This window comes from Lissotriton vulgaris, chromosome 4_1 (assembly GCF_964263255.1).
Source record: "Lissotriton vulgaris chromosome 4_1, aLisVul1.2, whole genome shotgun sequence".
NCBI classification, from domain to species: Eukaryota; Metazoa; Chordata; class Amphibia; order Caudata; family Salamandridae; genus Lissotriton; species Lissotriton vulgaris.
In genome coordinates, this window is record NC_141691.1 from 609,912,253 (window position 1) to 609,932,141 (window position 19,889).

General features: G+C 43.8%; 1 protein-coding gene across 4 annotated transcripts in view; it reads left to right on the forward strand.

Moving 5' to 3' along the window:
• The window catches only part of STARD3NL (STARD3 N-terminal like), a 210,175-nt gene that overhangs the window by 143,864 nt on the left and 46,422 nt on the right, over positions 1 to 19,889 (forward strand). For all 4 annotated transcript variants that reach the window (XM_086964844.1, XM_086964845.1, XM_086964846.1 and 1 more), the window contains exon 8: positions 2,953 to 3,033. In XM_086964844.1, the coding sequence (XP_086820970.1) occupies positions 2,953 to 3,014 (62 nt within the window). In that variant the 3' untranslated portion in view covers positions 3,015 to 3,033. The remainder of the gene's footprint in view (positions 1 to 2,952; positions 3,034 to 19,889) is intronic.

The window sequence follows — 19,889 nt, forward strand, 5'->3', positions numbered from 1 at the left end:
CTTCCTCAATTAAGCAGTAAGCCTGTTAGCTGTTAAGTTTTTTTACTTGTAATCTTGTTTGTCTGTTCCCATAACTAGTATATCAGAACCTAGGAATCCTAAAAACAAATGTATCAGATGCTGGAATACGGCAGCTACTGACGTAAAACTGAAAGGCATGTGCACAAGTATGTAACACCCAAAGGGTGTGATGAATGAGCTCAAACGTCTGCTCGATTGATGCAGTGGAATCTGATGAGAAGTAGAAGTTAGACCAACCATGGAAAACTATTTGACCCCCTTAGTTATAGACAAACTGTCATTTATCCAAGGAAGTGGGAATTTATCTGTTACAATAATTTGTTAGGATCTCTCAGGTCAATGCATAACCTTATATGCACGTTGGATTTCCGAGCCACCACTGAGGGTGCCAACCACTCTCCACTCGTCAGTGGTCCAATAATCCCATTCCTTTCTAACTCATCCAATTCTTCCATCACACCTTCTCTCTCACTCATGGCTATGTTCCTCACTTTATGGCATTTTGGCACAACACCTTCCTTTAACACAATCTTGTGCATGAACCCACTCGATTTCCCTACAGTTCCAGAAAACACATTAAGAAACTGTTTCAGCATATCATCTTCCTTTGGAATCACTGGTTTCCCTAACAACAAGACTCGGTCTACGCTGTTGGGGTTCAGAGTGATACCTAGGGCCCCTTGATCCATCCAACCCAAAACGGAAGGTTCCTTTTCTGCTACATACAAATTTCCTTGAGATATACTGCCTCTAAATTCAAACGTTTCGGATCTGTATCCGACCATAGGAATTATTTCGCCATTTAAGGTAACTGGGTGCACATCAGTAAGAATTCATTGATTACCCAGGCCACTCGCAAACTTGCCTTCCCACACAGAGCGCTGCACAATAGTGTACAGAGACCCCAAATCTGCCACAATTTATATGTCTACTCCACCAATAGTCATTCTAGTGAGGGTTTCTTTTTAGCAATCTCGTTAAGCGCTAGAACGGCATCAATGCTTAGGATGCCGTTATCACATAACTACTAATTTTTGGCTTCCCTCTCCCTCCCAGGATTTTCCATCACACACTTCACAGCATCACAACCATTCTTTTTTTCTGCAGACTTTAGCAAAAAAGGCCAGCACTTGCACAGTAACAATATTTGGATCTTATCGTCGGGCATTTCTTATCTCTGGCCAAATGGCCCCTATTACCGCATCTGAAACAGGCAAGACGTTTATTATTCTTAGGCTTGTCATTTTGACTCGACACAAAACTCTTCCAGAGATTGCTTCCCATTCTTTGTCTCAGTTCCATTTATATGTGTGATTTTGCACACTGACTCTGCTTCCTTGAATTTTTTTTTTTGCAGCCTTGGTACACTTTTATTAATTCTATGTCTTCTTAATGATGGCTGTTATCTCATTTAGCGGAGCATCACCCTACACATACAATTTTTCCTGAACACTAGTATTATTTGAATGTATAATGATTTGGTCCCTGACAAGTTCATCTTGCAAAGAGCCAAATTACTACGATATCGCTAATTTATTGCGCGCAGCCTCGTAATGCTCAACTGTTTCCATCTTAGTTTGCTTCCTTTGTAAAAATGTGTAACTGTCTATGGCCTCGCAGACAGTTGGTTGCAAGTATAAGTCTAAATCTTCTAGCGCATCCTTAAACACGTCAATATCTGCATTTCCTTGTCAGCTTTTTTCCAGCTGACTATAAACTCGTAAACCTTTGGGACCCAAACTATGCAACGATATTTTTTTCTTCCCCGGAGGGGTAAATTCTTCCCCATTTCCTACTTCAATGGCAGAGATATAGTTCAGGAAATAATTCTTCCAGTCAGGCCATTTCATTTGGGGATCACCGGCATGTGGATGAAAAGGCATAGTCCACCTTTGGTTTATACACTCACAATATTAGTATAATGAAGCCCTAGGCCTTTACAGGTAACTGTTGAAATGATAAGTTATTAAAAGCTTTTGACTCAGTGGGCCAGCACTGGTCCCCCCAGTAACACAATATCAAACGTGTACAGCAGAATTATTACTTGGCAGAGGTGTGCCTATCCCCGTAAATCTGCCCAAAATGACTTTAACTTAAGCAGTCCATCCAAAGGGTGTGTGCATCACAAACACACTGTAGAGTTGAAGTCCACTACAAAACGTTCGAGAAAGAGTGTGCGTATCACCAATAGGTGTGCAAAGAAAACAATCCCAGTGCTTCGAAGACTCCAGTAGTTGCGTTATTCAGAGGACGTGAGGTGACAGTGGATATTCACCCCAATTCGAAACGGCACAGCCGCTGAGTCTGTCACTAAGCGTCGACGGTGTCCCTTGGAGACATCAGTTACCCTAGAACATAACTGCTTGTGGACACAGCGGCATCCGGAGTGGACTTGTCAGGCGTGCCGGACTAGGAATGGCAAGCCACGCTCATTCCGACCAGCAATGGCAGGTCACACAAAAAACAAAAGTTTGCCTCCACAATGCTGGGGCCATCCTGACCGCCCAGGGAGCAAACCATTTGGGCTCTGAAGAATGCTCTCCCTTATTTTTCTTCAGCATCTGGTGGCGTCCAAGCGGTGTTCTGCTTCCTCTCTATTCTTGTGTGGATGCCCACCCATGGATGGCTGGATGTGTCAGTACATGTCAAATCCCATCCTTGTCACCAAAGTTGTAGAGAAGGACTCGCTGCATTCACGTAAGAAATGAGTTTATTAGAGAGTAAGCTGGAGGTACTACAATGCTTTCGAGTGCTCCTGCCAACTGTCCAACTTCTAATCCTAACATTCCAGAACTACTCCTGTGGCAACCAGCTAAACTCTATATACCGCAAAGCTCCTTACAAAACTGAAGGTGCGCGTCTTTAAGCATCACAACTTCATCATTGTGGTAAGATCTTGCTATTTGACAGTCTTTCGTGCTGATTTTACAGGTTCTTATGAGGACGAAGAATCTCCTGAAGAAATTGAGGACATTGCAGAGCCTGCTGTGTAGCCAAGTGATAGAAAAACAGGTGAGACATGCCAGAGGAAATTAATACGAGTTGTTTCATGATATTAAATTAATGTGAAAGTTATTGAGACTTGTTTCAGTTAACAACAACAAATAAAACACATTGCTTACCTCCCAAACTGCATGTGGATACAATGCAAAAATTAGTGCTACATGAATGAACTAGCTGTGAGGCTACGAGCACCATCCTTCACTACTTAATACCCAACAGAGGGTGCTTTCGCAGTTCAGCCTGGGTGACGTATAGAATTTATACAACAACCTATAAACCTGTCTGATTACTTACTTTGATGCAGTTCTCTCCTCCAGCCAAGGAATATACTATTACTTAATTTTTACTCATGTATTGACACACAAAATAAAATTTACAAAGAAAAAATATTGTTGAAAATACTTATAATGTCTCTGCAGACAATCTTCATAATTGTGGCATTTTTACAAGTTTTACTTTTTCACAGTTACAGGTACTCTGGTAGTTAACAGTAGGGAGATGGGCATGGTCCATCAAAACTCAGTGTAAGGACGAAGATCCCAGACAACCCGTGCAGCTGTGTCATAGTCTCTGTCCCATGTCTAGGTGCTTTTCGGCAACACTGTGTGGGGTTCATAAGATTGAAGGACCACTCAGTTTGCAATCTGATTCTTCTTAGGGACATCGCTTGTGTGTGCTTTGAGTGAAGAGACACACTATTGGTCTCTTCAACCTCCGTTGAGCTTCTGTACCTTTCTCTGCTTTGTGGCAGCTTATGTTTTTGGTTGCTTTGGATGCACACAGGGAGCTGCCTACCGGCCTCCACAGGAAAATTACGTCCTTCGGGCAGATTCATTAGTAATATTTATATTTTAGAGTGGGAAGGTCTCCAAAATTACGAGCATAACTTTTTACAGTATTGCTTGTGATCTTCAGAAAATGTCTGCATTGTAAATGCTTTGAGAACGATGTTGGTGCACCTGCCATTAGCAATATCAATTACTATTTGCATGCTTTTATTTTTGCGAGATCGATAGCTGCATTATGAAGAATAAAATCTTCCCACCGATGGCAACCCTATTCCTCACTTTATGTAGCTGTACTGGGTATTTCAGGCCTGTTTAAAGAAAAAGACGGTCTACCTGGTTGTCTGCACAGAGGTAGTGAATGACCAGTGGAATGCACTCTTGGAAGAAGACTTTTAGAGAGGCCTCTCTCCAGTTTCTTCCTCAGCCTGATTTGCTAGAACATTTGGACTTAAAAGTCTCACCGACAGTGATTGGCAATAGGTAATGGCTCACCTGCTACCTGAACTCTCATCGACAAACTGATGCTACACTCAAGTTTATTTAAACACATCTTGGACACCCAACTGTATGGGCCTATTGCTCTTGGTACTTCCCAAAGGTGGAGATTTGCGCTGACTGTTTTCTCCTTGCTAGGGAAAAGCCAGAAGGCCCCTACTTTTGCTGCTGATATTGTCTTCATGGAAATCGTCACTTAGCCCAAGGAGTCTGGGATGAACTCATAGCTCTTTGAAACCCTCCCTATCTTTCTTTGAGTCTCAATGCTAGAGAAGCGCTGCATAAAAAAACATACTGCTACTCGCATTGGGAAGCCGGGTGGTGACTCCCACTGCTGAGCACACTCTTTCGCTGCACCAATTGTGATAATTTCTCAGCTTCTATTGCTGTTGCCACCTTCGAGTTGGTTTGCCATCTACCCAGACCTACGTGGTCTTAGGCAAGCACTTAGAGCCTGTGGGCTCCCACTCATTGCTGGAAGTCAAACTTTTCCCTTCCCCCTTCATCATCCAGGCTGCTCCCCCCCCACACTTAACTGAGTAGCCACTGACCTGGAGTTTCAAGGACCCGAGGTCTTCATGATTCCCTATTTATTTTATATGACCAACTCCTCTGCAAACCCACCGGGTAAATGTGCCTTCCTGAACCCAGTAAGTAAACCCACTTTCTGAACTTTGAGACTGTCCCTATGTTTTGCAGGTTATCGTTAAGGGTGCTGAAAATATTTACAGAAAAGCAAAATGGGTGAAATCTCTTTTTTTTATAGTTCATCCATGGAGGGCATTGGTGCCAACAAAAAGCCTAATTCTGCTTCTCAGGTAATAAAGAATAAAGGGAGGATTTCTCCCATAAAAACAAAAAAAAATATTGAATTTGGGGACCAAATCTTCCAAAAGCATTACGGGAACATGCATGTTGTCAATTGCTTTTGTGAATGGCCTGCATTAACCTTCAGATGGGTTTAACCACAGACACCCTTTCTAATTGCTTTATGGCAGCCAGTCAGAATTCCTGTAAGAACCTGCTTTTTTCAGCTGATCTGATGGATTGTCATTAGGTGTCCATGTTTAAACCTTTGTTTTGATAACCCAGGTCTACATGTAACTTTCCTACCCATAGGTGCAGGGACTGAGTTCCGTGCACCATTGCTTGAACAGGGGAGTCAGGGTTAGTGTTGCACCACACACCCACTGAGCCTACCTGGTGATATGGTCTCGGTGCTTTCCAGGTTAGTAACCTTGGATGGAAAACACACAATCAGCTGTACTCATCTCTGTATTGTCTCCTGGCATAAGAATGGATGCTACTAATTTTTGCAAGACCTCTTGTGATAACCTGGAGTGAAGACCTCTCAAATTCTGTGGTCAATCTAAGGTGTTTATATAGGATAGACCACTGACTTTTAACCTACATTAGTGAACTTTCCAATAATCTGAGATATAACCGGTCTGAACCCGCATGATGAAAAACATCAACTTGAACTACATATTTATGTTACATATCTGCTGTCTAACCTTGAAACATAGGTATCCCATTGCTTGTAGATGACCTGTGTCATCTTATATGATAACAAAGTTAATATTTAGATGAAATCACACCCTCCCAGGCTCTGGGAAAAATAATGACAGGCTTGAATGTGGACCTTTGCACAAGATGGAGTCTGACTTAGGGATGTTACGACACTTGTGATTTACTGATTGAAGCCCATTCAGTCGTTGTCTTACTGTGTCTCTTAGCTTTCACATCACAAACACCTTCGGATTTGAAATGATAGGCAGGCTGGTATTCTAACAGTAGGTTCTGATTCATTTGTGATATTTTACTATCATCCAGTCCACCTTTTGTCATTGAAGCAGATCATTGACATTTGCAATTTGCACTGCAGTCATAATAGCATGCAATATAAAATGTTTTCTGCCAGCCCAAGTTATTGGGTACATTGCATAAGGATTTATTGTCATATTTGATTTGTGTATTCTTGTTTTGGGATGTTTATTATCCGTAGGGTTGAGAATGGTAAAGGTTACACATTGTTTTTAAAGTATTTCACTTTTGGCTGAATGATTGCTGTTCTCAGTTTTATACTGTGTTGATCATAATCAGTTAGCATTTTCAATCAGTATATTAGCAAACTATGCTTAACCTTTCAAACAGTTCCATACTGCATTGTTGTACAATTGTGCTCATTATTTCAGATGTGTGTAGATATTTGTGATAATTTAGTGATCATGAACAATACAAAGTGGGGCTTTTGGAGTTTAGAGGCATCACACCATTTAGGGCTAAGTTCTTTCTACAAAAACCTTCGTAAAGGATCAAGATAGAGTCAAAAGGTGCTCTCCATGTGAATACAAAAAATAGTGTGGCTGATGAAAATATATCTTTCTTTAGACAGAGTGACCCGGAGCACACTCATCGAGAGATGTTAGTCCACTCTGGGGTATGATGCTTCTTAAACAACTAAACAATGGATCAAAACCCTATTCTTCTCTACGTCTGACCAATCATGTTCTCAATATGCATATATTAGCTCACTTCCGAGTCCACCTTTCATTATTACACCAGTGATTCCCAGAAATAGTGTAAGTCAGATGCAACACTGGCCACTTTGACTGCTTTTATCCAAAGCGCTGGATATCTTTGAAGTGTCATGAGAAAAAGTGCACTTGAAATTCAGTTGAAACGCATGCCATTCTAGGCACCTTATAAAAATGCTAAACTTTCATCCACACAGCCCATGTCACCAGCTAATTTTTGACGTTTGCCTCATTAATCTGAAATCTTGTGGGCTACTTCTGGGGTTGCACCACAATCCCAAGGAGGCATCTTAGTCCTCTCAACATTGCAAAGTAGAGGCACACACAACCTCTGTTGCTTTCCCAGAACCAACTAGAACACCAGTTAGGCAGACTAAGGAAAGTATAAAACACATTCCTGTGGCTCAAAACAGGCAGCAAAATGGAGCCATGCTCTTGTGCGAAAGTAAATTTACTGACTTCCTGTAATTAATACTCTGTGTTGCTGGCTAATGGTTTAGCAGACCCCTGTACCTTAAGATGCTCACCTCCATCAATATTCATAGGCAGAGGGAACTGATATGTCTCCATCCAAACCATAAATCTCTGGAAAGGCCTATCCATGCATTGAATATCCCTCCCACACCTCACCTCATGTATAATCCTGTTATCACACCAGAAGGTCAACTAGGCAGGAACGGAATATATAAGAACCAATTGGATGGACTAGAACGGAACCGTGAGGTAATTAAGTATCTCGTTTAAGCTCCACTCACACATATATAAATATGACATGATTAAATACACTAAATTAAACTCATGCTACAACCAGGTCTTGAAGAGGCTTATCAGCAACGCAGAGTTGTGCATGTGAGCAGCCATCTGCTGCTCACAGGCAGCCATCTTGGAAAAGTGGAACACGCAGCACCTTCTCCAACTACTCAGGTTGCCTTTCTTCAAGAACCACCTTCAACACAAGGGGAGACAAACAAGAACTAAAATCATGCTCGCTCTCCTCCTCACATTTTATGCTTTCTCTCTTACGCATGTTTAATGCTTTCCCTCCTCCTTTGGCTGTAGCTATCAATTCATAATTTTATAGGACATTCATTTGATCTGTGTCTTCGATTAAATCATGAACCAGCTAGAAAATATTTCCTGGGATTTATCAAACCTTAAAATCTTTTTAAAATTTTCCATCAAACTGGATATTTTGAAAGTGGCTCAAACAGATGGATGTTAATGTTTGAATACATCACAACCACTGGGAAAATACTCCATGTTGTAAGTGAGGTCACCATTTTTAGATTTTGCTGTGGCAAACGGGGATTATATATATATATATATATATATATATATATATATATATATATATATATATATATATAAATCTTCAATACCTCGCAGCTGCGCTCACCTTTGGTGAATTACGAGGCAAGGACTAACTTGTAACAGCATACATTATTTATTGTCAAACAGACAGACTGCCATGACGCGTTTCGGCCGTCCAAGCGGCCTTGGTCACATGGCGTTACAATATGCTCAGCCCTATTTAAAGTGCAAAATGCAGTCACATGTCATTTGATGGATATAGAAGAAATACTATCAGTATAAATACATTCGCTTTGTAATTATAGTTACATTACTAGCTGTGTAAATACAAAAAAACTTTATATTAATTTTAGACATTTTTATATATTATAACTAAAAATGTCTATAGAGTGTTTTGGAATAAAAAATAGCGTGTTACAATCACATAGCGCTATTACATAATACCTGCATGAATGCTGGTTCCAATATCCAAAACATATCTAAGTTATTTTATCCTTATCCTTCTGACACTACATATCTTAGAATCCAAACTAACACACGTGCTCACCAATACGTGCTCGAAATCATAACTAAGAAAAAAACTAGTATATTCTATTGTTACATTTAAATAAATGAAATCATACAGTGATCAACTTATACAGAAGATATGTTCAATTATAAATTGTTATCCAGTCACTAGGTATACTTGACAATGCATATTCTAAATGATCATCATTATCTCAACATTCATCATATATCCGTATTTTGCTCATATACCTATTTTGCATATCATGCATTACCACGAGGGTAGCATACATTGAGTAGCTTATTAAGTGACCTTGTGCTGTAGTGCAATTTATTCAAAGTGACTGGTGCATAGAGAGTTCAGAAACTTGACAGCGAGGGAAAAATGAGGAGATGAACGACTAGGGGAGAAGGAAAAAGACATTTTCATAAGTGTCAGTAGAATCTATTTCTAGACACAATTTTATGAACTAAATTCATACAGTACTTAGTGTGATAGACACTATATTAAAAATCATTAGACCGGCATCCAATTAGTCATGCCGTTAAAACGAATTACAACAACACTATAAAATCGACCTAATATAAAAAGGATATCGGTGACATAACTAAAACCAGCAATCATAAAAGACACCTGGATAAACTACCCTAATATCTAAAAGACGGCTAAAATTAATTATGTCTATCGTATACATCGCAATTGTAAATATGTTTTCAGTAAAAACAATATGATTTACACAATATAAATATGTATAAATACAAAGTGTGCAAATTGTGCAATGTATTAGTCCAATTCCTCTTTCCGGTCTGACTAAAGTGCTGTTAATATATGTCTATTTACCATGTATCTCACTACAATGTGCCTGGCCTAATTCATAAGTAAGTATGGAGGTCCTCTGTGGTATTAAGGCCTCCAGGCCATTTGGAGTTGAACTCCAGAATGTATTTAGTCTCCAACCTACGCATGCAAGCCTCTCTGTCACCCCCTCTTTTTGTGGCCAGGACAGATTCGATTGCATAATATTTTAAAGCACTGAGGTCTACTATTGTGACATGCCTCAAAGTGCCTTGCAACCGGATAGCTTTGATCTTTGTTCGTTATGGCGCGTAGGTGCTGCAAAATCCTCTTATGGATCTGCAGCTTACTACTTCCTACATACTTCAGTTGACAATCACATTCCAAGATGTAAACTCAATACTCCGTCCTACAGGTAAGATGTTGTTTAATTTCCCTAGTAGTCTTTGGAATTACAGTAGTGTATTTCTTAGTGTTCACACCATGTTGGCACGCCTTACATGCCAGGCACTTGTAGAAGCCCCTACTAATTGGCCGCCATAGTTCTTTACCCAGATGTTCCTGGCTCTATTTGGAAAGAATAGTGCCCATACTCAAGCCTTTATGGTAGGTTATTGACGGGTTAGTTGGCATCAATTCTCTAATTAGTGGGTCATCTTGAACAAAATGCCAATTTCTCCTGACAATACTCCTGAGTTCTTTTTCCTGCTTTGAGTACGTCATTATCATTCTTACTGGATTGGCATCTCCATTCTGTGTTATACTGGGTTTAGGGTTATATTTTAACAATTCGCCTCTTGCTTTCAGCCGTGATTTCCTTATGGCGGTTTGTATTATCTTTGTACTATAACCCCTATCCACAAATCTCATTAGACTTTCTTCTTGCTTAATGACCATATCTTCATTGTTGCTACAGATACGGCAGATGCGAAGCATCTCACCATATGGTATAGATTTGATCAAATCCTGTGGATAGGCACTCGTTGCATGTAAAAGAGTGTTCCCCGCCGTTGGTTTTCTAAAAAGGGTAGTACTAAGAACATTGTTTGATAAAAGAACCTGCACATCTAAGAATGTCACCGATTCCTTGCTTATGCTAGAGGTAAAATTCAAGTTAAAATCATTCACATTGATTTCCTGTATAAAAGTTAAAATGCTTTCTTCAGAGCCATGCCACACAATAAAAAGATCATCAATAAAACCGAGCCATGAGATTATATTAGATGTACAATAATGCTCAAATTTACGCCTGAGGACCAGTTCCTCCCACCACCCCATGAACAGGCACGCGTAACTTGGGGGGAAACTGGCCCCCATGACCACACCCTGAACCTGTTGGAACATTTGTCCATTAAACATGAAATAATTGTTCTCAAGGCAGAATGACAGCATTTCCAAAAGCATTTTTGTATGATGGGCTAATTCCATTGGCCTGCTGCCAAGATAGTACTCACACGCACGCAGGCCATCCCTATGCTTTATGCATGTGTACAAAGGACTGACATCCAATGTTACCAGCAACAAGTCTGGTGTCCACAAAATCTCCTCTAGTTTACGCAAGAAATCACTTGAGTCCTGTACGTAAGATTTCAGGGATTTCATGTGCGGCTGTAGAAAATAGTCAATATACCTAGAGAGATTTTCCAAAGGTCCTCCGCATGCCGCAATGATTGGTCTTTCCCGGCGGTGCAGTAATGTTTTTATGGACCTTAGGTATAAAGTATATGTACGGGACCAGTGGGCGGTCCTTCTTTATGTACTTGAACTCATCCCCACTTAGCATGCCAAGTCCCTTCCATGCCACCAAATTCCTACATAGATTTTCCAGCATGGTCATATATTTCTGTGGGTTGCTTTTTACATAACATTGGATGTCATCCAGTTGTCTGTGTGCCTCTTCAAGATAATTTTTGATAGGCCATAGAACAATATTTCCGCCTTTATCGGAATTCCGAAGTATCACTTCTGCATCCTGTAACTTTGTTGCCGATTGGTTCAGTTTTCTCTCTTTGCTCGTATATTGTCGCTTTTTATCGTTGTTATTTTGAGCCAGCTTTTTAATTTGTCGCACCATTGCCTCGCTGAAAGCATCAAGCCCATCCTGTGTCGCCAGGGGAATATACTTAGATTTAGGCTTGAATGGGGTACTTGGCTTCTTTTGTCCACTTAACGCCATTTTTTCTTGTGTCCCCATATCCTCCTCACTCCCTAGCTGACACATATCATGGAACAGGCTTATATCGCTAACTGCAAGTCCTGAGGTGCTTGTCCCAGATTTTGATGATTCCATATTTGGGCCCACTGTTTTGTGCACAAAATGCTTCTTTAATTTTAGTTTCCGTATATATATTGATAAATATCAGCCCTTGTCCTTGTATATGAAAAGTTAGATTCAGGGCAAAAGCTTAATCCCAGGCTTAAGAGTTGCCGCTCTGCTGCTGATAGAACCACGGAGCTCAGATTTATTATGGATTTAGATTGTGATTGTTCCATAGCCTGCTCTATCTGCAAGCTCCCACCATTTTGTGAACCAACTGCAGAGTTTATGGCTGGGACTGGGGCTTCCTGGTTCCTCCCCGGCCCCGACCGCGTTTGGTCGCATCTCCTTTGTTCAGCGGCTTTACGCCTGCCCCTCCTGCGCTGGGATTTGGTTGCATAGTTTTTCCCTGGAAGCGCGGTCTCAGAGTATCTTTTCTGCTGTCTTTTAAAACAGTCAACTCTTCCCCCAAGGTTAACACAATATTGCTTTTGGTTCTTGCACTCTCATTATCCGAACCACTCTCTGCAGCAGAGCTATATACAGACATATCATCAGTTTCTGGTAAGGCTGACACTTTACTTGCTGCACCTCATTTACTGGCTGTGGCTGCTCTCAGATTGTCATAACGGCGTGCAAAAGTAAATATCTGGCTGTTAGCGTAATCGTCTCTATCTCTTTTAAACTTGTATATTTTCCTGGTCTTAATTTTCTCCTCCTCTTTGGACAATCTTGTTACCATATCATCCCTCATTTTTGTGGACTGTGGGGTTTCCTTATCACCTAATTGTGTTTTGATTTTCTCCTCCAGTGCATCTATCCTCTTTTGAAGCTCCTCCCCATCCACCTCTGCAAATTTCACCAGGATTTGCATCAACTTGCGCGAGGAATCCAAGTTACACTGTCCCCACTCCACCATCATTAGGGGGTTGGGTGCCTCGTAGCTGGGGGCCAGCATAATGCGTAGCCCCCTTGGTACTCTTCTAACATCGAGGTACCTTTTTAAAGAGCGGGCTTCCCACCATTTAGACTGTTCATTTCTTTTTAGCTTCTCCAGCTCTTTGAACAAATCCCTGATGTTACTGGTCTCCGCACCACTCTGCTCCCGTCCAACCTCCTTGTCAATGTTGCTCTCATTCTCTATTTCGTCAGAGAACATCTCCTGTGTGGCGAGCTCCCGGGCCCTCCGTGCATTGCCTGACATGTTCTGTTGCTTGACAATTACTTTTTGTGCTGTATCAGCGCAATTAGCCGACCCCAATTCCCAAGAAGTCTCTGTCGGCACTATGCCGACACTGGTCGGTTTATGCGTATTTCTCCTCTCTCCGTGCGACCGTCACTATGTATGTAATTCATCCTTACCATAGGTCACGGATCCCGATAGACGCACGTAGGGTCCCGCCGCCTGCTCACACGAACGGCACCACGGGTCCTGCTCTTGGCTTCCTGGTCTGCCGCAGCCTATGGGTCGAAAGTTGCTTCCGGTGCTTTCTTCCACCGGATGACGATCGAGTCGGATGGCTTCACTCCTCCCCTTGAATAGGATTTGAAAAGTGATATATATATATATATATATATATCAATATGTGTTGACCCTCTTGGGGATCATTAATGAGGTATGGTGAGAGTCTCAAAGGTACAGCAAGCAAAAAGCTCCAATTTAAGCATACCCAAGACCCTTGAGGTCACTCAGTTGGACCGCACAAAGATAACAATGTCTTAATTAAAATCAGCTATCACTATTTACTCCAGGCAAACTCCATTTCATGGTTTTCTAGCTTGTCTGTCCCATTACAGCCAATGATATGCAAATCGGTCTTTGCCCAATCCCCCAAATGGTCAGTTCAGCCTGAAGCGGTAGACTACATCGTCCCTGAATATGAACACAAGCAACCCAAGTGCATTTAGGTCTTCCTGAGTCAAACGTATCTGTGTAAAAATAAAACCATATGTGAAGTTTTATTAAATACCACATCTGATTCCACTCCTCCACACTTGTGGGTAAAGTTGCCACTAATTTGATGCTGATAACTATTTAGAATATCAAAGCATTTTCCTACTTTCAATGTACAACAAATAATTTGGTTAAGAATACATTAAAGCATGTACATTCAAATTATAGAGGGTATAAACAAGGGCTAGAGGGAGCACCATACATCTAGCTAATTCTGCGGCCACCACTTCATTTATGGCGTTTTATATAGCGCTGACCAGACCCGCGGGTATCGAAGCGCTTTACAACATTGTTTCAAGATAGTTAAACATATTAGAACAATCCTCAACAAAAACGTTCAGTAGTCCAAGAGTGCTGAGGCTTCTAGAGGTAGTGGTAGAGTCCAGAGGTATCCTTGTTGAATGCTAAATTTCGGTTGACCAAGAAGTTTGGCAGTCCAAGAGTGCCGAGTCTTCTAGGAGTAGTGGTAGAGTCCTGAGGTAGCCTTGTTGAATGGTGAATTGAGGTAGAACGAGGATTGTGAGGCCGCTTACTAATGTGTACAGGTAGTCTTGAGGCGGACTGAGGAGGATGTGAGCAGTGTATAGTAGGAGAACACCGGCGTCAGGGATTGCGTGGCTATCCATTTGGGAAGGCGCAGTTCAGCAGGAGGGTTTTAATGTGTTTTTTTAATTTTGTGAAGGAAGGGATAGTTCTGATGTCTGCTGGGATGGAGTTCCAAATTTAGGGTACGGGTCCGGCAAATGATCTCGCAGCAGTTTTGCGTTTGCATGTTTTCAAGGGGATGAGAAGGAGAGAGTTTGAGCTCCTGAGGTTTCTCGTCAGCCCGGCCCTCTTAAGTTTGGCGGCTAGATAGTCCGGTTTTCCAGAGTGGAGGGCTTTGTGCATGAGGTATGCCGTTCTGAAATTAACTCGCTGTTCAGCTGGGAGCCATTTTAGTTCTCTTAGTGCTAGTGAAATGTCGTCATATTTCCTGATTCCAGTGACCATTCTGGCTGCTGCGGGTTGTTCTGAGGGTAGCTAAGTTAGATTTTGAGGCGCCGGTTAGGGTTGCGTTGCCATAGTCTACCCTGGATAGCACCAGCGATTGTGTGGCTTGTTTGAGGTCTTTAGCAGGAATGAATGTTTTGATTTTGTGTAGAAGCTTTAGATTGAGGAAGGCAGTCTTTGCAGAGTTTTTGATGTGGTTGGTCATGTTGAGTTTGGGGTCTAGGGTAATTCCTAAGGATTTTACAGATTTGGCCAGGGTGAGATTACCATTTAGAGCGTCCAAATCTTTAAGCCACTCTTCAATTTGTGGGATCTCTTCTTTGTTGGAGATGAGGAGGATCTACATTTTTTCTTGATTAAGCTTAAGGTAATTTTGGGATAGCCAGCGTTGAATTTCTTTAAGAGTGTTGTTGAGTCTGAGGATTTTGTTTGGGCAGGAGGTTTCTAGATAGATCTGGGTGTCATCGGCATATAGGTTGAAGAGGATCTTCACCTTTTTAAGAATGGTGGTGAGGGGTTCCATGTATATGTTGAACAGTTGTGGTGAGAGCACTGAGCCTTGGGGTACACCTCTGCTGACAGGGTGGAGGTCAGAGGTAAAGTTTTTGATTTTTATCTTTTGCGAGCGAGAAGGCTAGTGGAGGGCTTGTTTCTCCAGAGTCTTTCTGTGGCTCTAATTTTTCTCCTTTCGTTATTGATGTCCGTATTGAACCAGGATCTGGATGGAATGTTCCTTTTTTTTTTGTATTTCACAGGGGATATATGATCGAGAATAGTTGACACAGAAGTGTTGGAGTGGTCAGTGAGTTCTGTAGTGGAAAGCTCAGCCGAGGAGGGAGTGAGTAGAGAGGTGACTTTTTCTTCCAAGGCAGTCATGTTGATCCGAGTGAGATTTCTGGTCCATTTAGGTTGTTCTTGGGTGGGAAGTTGAATAGTGGCTGGGTTAGTTGGAAAAGGATTAGGCGGTGGTCGGACTAATCTACGGGCACGGTGTGGTTTATCCTTACTGTGTATTGATTGGCTATTATGGCATCTAGAGTTGCTCCTTTGTTGTGAGTTGTTTCTATGCAGTGTTGCATGAGGTTATTATTGCATAGTAACTCTCTCAGATTTTGGATAAGCAGATTATTTTCCTCGTTCCAGTGTAGGTTGAGGTCGCCCAGAATAAGATTGTTCGCATCTCGTAGGGTGCAGCGGGCAATTAGGTCAGACAGGTGTTCAGTGAAAGCGGTGGAGTTGCCTTGGTGGTGGAAAATAAGGTGGCAGGTAAATGTTTTTTTTTGCAGGTGATGATGTTGACAGGCACTCAAAGGTGTTGTAGTTGGATGATTTCGACACAGACATATTGTCTCTGTGGATGATCGCTAAGCCTCAACCTCTATGGTCTTTCTGTTTTTGTTGGTGATTGTAAAGCCTGGGGGGACGAGGGTGTCCAGGAGAGGAAGGGAGGAGTCGTTAAGCCAGGTCTCGTTGATGAATGCTATGTCAATGCCATGAGTGAGGATGGATTCTGCTAGTTCTGTGGCGTGTTTTGTGGCTGATCTGCAGTTTATGAGCATGCAGTTTGTGTGGGTCGTCTCTGTTTTGGGTTTCTTCGTGAGGGGGGGGGGGGCGTGGGGATGTTCGTGCAGGTGGTCGGTGTTCTCGGTGAGTTAGGGGGGGCTTGTACTCTACCTAGTCCGGTGATCACCTGTATTTTGGATTGGTCAGTGACAGCATTATGATTGTCGTACGAGGAGGCGAGATCCACTGCGTCGTTCTCAGACATAGCGTCTCTGGTTCTTTTCGGTCTCTGTGATAGATTAGGGAGGGGGTTAGCTACCCATCTCTTGGGAGGGGTAGTGGATGGATTTTGTTGCGTCTGAGTGATGAAAGAGTGGGTGTGATGCTGTTGCTGGGGCGCTGCAAGGTTGGCTAGGATTTCACTGAGGCCCCGGATTATGGTAGTTACCTGGGTTTCCAGCGAGGAAATGCGTTGCTCAGTCACTCGTTCGTCCATGTAGCGGGATTGGACTTGAGCAAGTGTGTAGGGCTTGGGGGGGGTAGAGACTCGGGGTGTTTGATAGCAGTGTTGTCTGTGTGGGGTCTGGATGGGGCCGTGAGTGTAGGGTGGTGGGGGTCTAGTTGAGGTGTGGGTGCTGTATAGCCTAGGTGTTCGGGGGGACGGGTGTTCAGCGCGAGAAGGAGTGGAGGACAGGTTGTGGGTGAGGGTGAGAGCCTGTAGGTGACGGGTGAGGGTGAGAGCCCACGGTGGTCATGGAGGGGTTACTGTTGTCTATGGGGGTGGTGAGGGGGATGTTGTGTGCTGTGCCGGCAGGAGATGGACGGGGATGAGCGCCATCGGTGGACAGTAGTGCGGTCCTGTTCTCTCTGGGAGTGGTGAGGGAGATGTCTTGTGGTGCAAGGCCTCGTAGGGTCGTAGTAGCTTTGTTGCCTGTGGGTGTGGGGAAGGGGGTGTTCTGGTTGTTCGCAGTGTGTTGGGGTGTGTGGGGGGCAGGTTTAGGGAGGGGGTGAGAGCTGGCAGGAGGTGGGAGGGGGTGAGAGCTGGCAAATTGCGGGTGAGAGAGAGACCCGAGGGTGGGGAGTAGGGGGGTCCTGTTCATTATGGGGATGGAGAGGGAAATGTCGTGGTGTGAGGCAAGTGGGGTTGCTGGGTGGTATCCGGGCGGTAGGTGGCGGATGGCGGTGAGAGCTGATGTGGGGGAGGAGATGGATCTTGTTCTCCCTGTGGGAGGAGCAGGGGTGTAGCGAGGAGGCGGGCGTGGGGGTGGCTATGGGGACTTGGAGAGGCGGGTGACAGGTGGGGGTGAGACTCCGACACAGGAAGACTGGGGACGTGCACTCCCTGGGGGTTGTGGGGAGGAAGTCGCGTGCTGAGGGGCGAGTGCTGTTGATAGTGAGTTCCGAGGCAGAGGGTGAGTTCAAATGGCTGGTTCGGTTCCTCCGGCGTGGGAGTATGGGCGGGAGAGGAGGAGTGTGAGAGGGTGTATCCCGGAGAGAGGGGAGGAGGATATCAAAGGACTCTAGATAGTCGCTGTTGGCTTGTATCAGGATTGTGCCGTTAGAGTAAATGGTCACCGTGGTATTTCCAGTACGCCTTGGGAGTTGGGGGAGTGATATTGTTCGTTTGCAGCTATGTGAGGTGTTGGTGTTTTTTGAAATTTTGAGGTGCGATCTGATGACGTGTTACCATGCTTCATGTCTCTCAGTATAGAAGATAAGGTCTTTTACCATTCCTTTGGAGGGACAGTGGTTGGTGTCTGCAAAGAGTGACTCGGGATGTTGTCGGATCAGTTTCTGTTTAAAGTTCTTCTTCGCTTTGGGTGAGAGGGCAGGTGGGAAGTGGATCTAGAGGGATTTACGGCTGTGCGGAGTTACGCGGTTCATAGCGGGTGGGGGGTGGTGTGTGCTGTCCTGTCGGGAGGCATAGTTTGTGAAGGGTGATGGGGGGGGGGGTTGAGCGGGCTCCGAAGAGTAGGGCGGGAGCTGAATATGGTGGGTTTTGGCAAGAAGAAAGGTGAGAGGAGGAGGAGATGCAAATTTGGAGAGAATAGGGACGGTATTACGTTGTCAAATTAAAGAGGGCCATCTCCTGGATGCCGTGGGTTTGAAGTACAAAATAGGCGAGAAGTGGATCAGGATTACGTGGTCTGATTAGAGGAGGGTAGCTTCAGGGGTGCGGTGGATAGGGTGCCTCTAGAGGTTAAGGGAGACTTGATGGAGGTCGCAGGTGCGTTCAGTCTCTCTACCTTCTTCCAGTTGGTAGTGGGTTCGGGACGTTATAGAGTTTAGCCTGTGGTGTGTTCCACTCAAAGGTGGTCAGAACTGACCAGAAGAGATAAGGAAACTACCTCTCTCTACTTTCCTCCTTTTGGTGGTGGGCACAGAGCTTCATAGAGTTAGCTTGAGGTGCGTTGCATTCACAGAGTTGGCCTGTGGTGGTCAGGACTGACTGGATGAGCTAAGGGAGCTAACAAGCTTGATACAGACAGTGAGCTCCGGTCTGTGGGGGGGACAAGTGCCATTCAGTGTTGGTGGTTGTCAGGTCTGGTATGAGGTTATTTAGGCGGCCATCTTGTGGTAGGGCTCGAAGAGCTCTGACCCTGGGGGGGAGGGGCAGAGTCGGGGTGTGGCAGCCATTTTGGGGTCAGGCGAGGGGTGGGGGCTTAGGTTTTTTGTAAGCAGTGGGGGGGTCGCACCTCCCCAGGGATGGATGGAAGATTGTCCAGCAAAGGTTCAAAGTGCCTCTATGATTCGTTTGCACACTTACTGCTATAGCTGGATCATATTTCGGCTTTGTAGTCTTGCGGGGTGGCCATTTTGAAATCAGGCGTCTGGGGGTTCGTATTGGCTTCGGAGTTTTTCTCGTCGATTTTGTCTTTTACTCCTGTTGCCATGGGAGCGAGGCCTGTGATGTGATCTGATCTGGCCCAGAGGTGAGTGTCTTGATTGAGTTTCTGTCTAAATTGTTATTGTTCCTCTATTTTCTGTGCCCAGGGGAGCGTCCGAAGTGGTCCGGAGTTTGCTTCCTTCAGCTGTTGGTTTGTTTTCTTCCTCCGCGGGAATCAGTAGTTATGAGAGGGGGCTACACACTCACCAACAGTAAATGTTTTACAATCCATATTTGTTTCTGTTATTTAACATATCTAAACAGTTTAAACAGCTAAAATATTCATGTGTTCAATATACACCAAAGCCCAACAGAATATGAGAGTAATCAAGACAAATCTAAAACAAAAGTGCTAACATTAGTTCAGGCTGCTGTTATTCTTGGTGCTGTGAATTCTCTGCAGCACCATACCCATGCATGCTTAATACATTGTGCAACAAAAAATGCACCATAGATAAATGTGCCCTCTTTTTGAAGAACATTGGTGAATTAAAAGTTCTAACAGCATGATGCATCGGTATCAGGATGAGCCAGTGCTTTCAAAGAAAAGGTGTAGCAGGAACATAGGAAAAGAAAAAGGACACCGGTCTGTGCAGAATAGTTATTGGATACATTCCCTACGAGACAGGTCGCTTCTAACTCGATATCCTGCAAGTAGAACAACTTGTCAAAATCAGGGGCGTAACACAGGCCCCCGCAGCCCACGCAGTGCGGGGGGGCCCGACGCTCCAGGGGCCCCAGGCCCCCTTCACTGTCTCTCATTCTCTGGAAGACGGCTGCAAAGTGCAAGCAAACCTATAAACAGTGTGCGCTCCGCACACCACGGACAGACGTGATGACCTC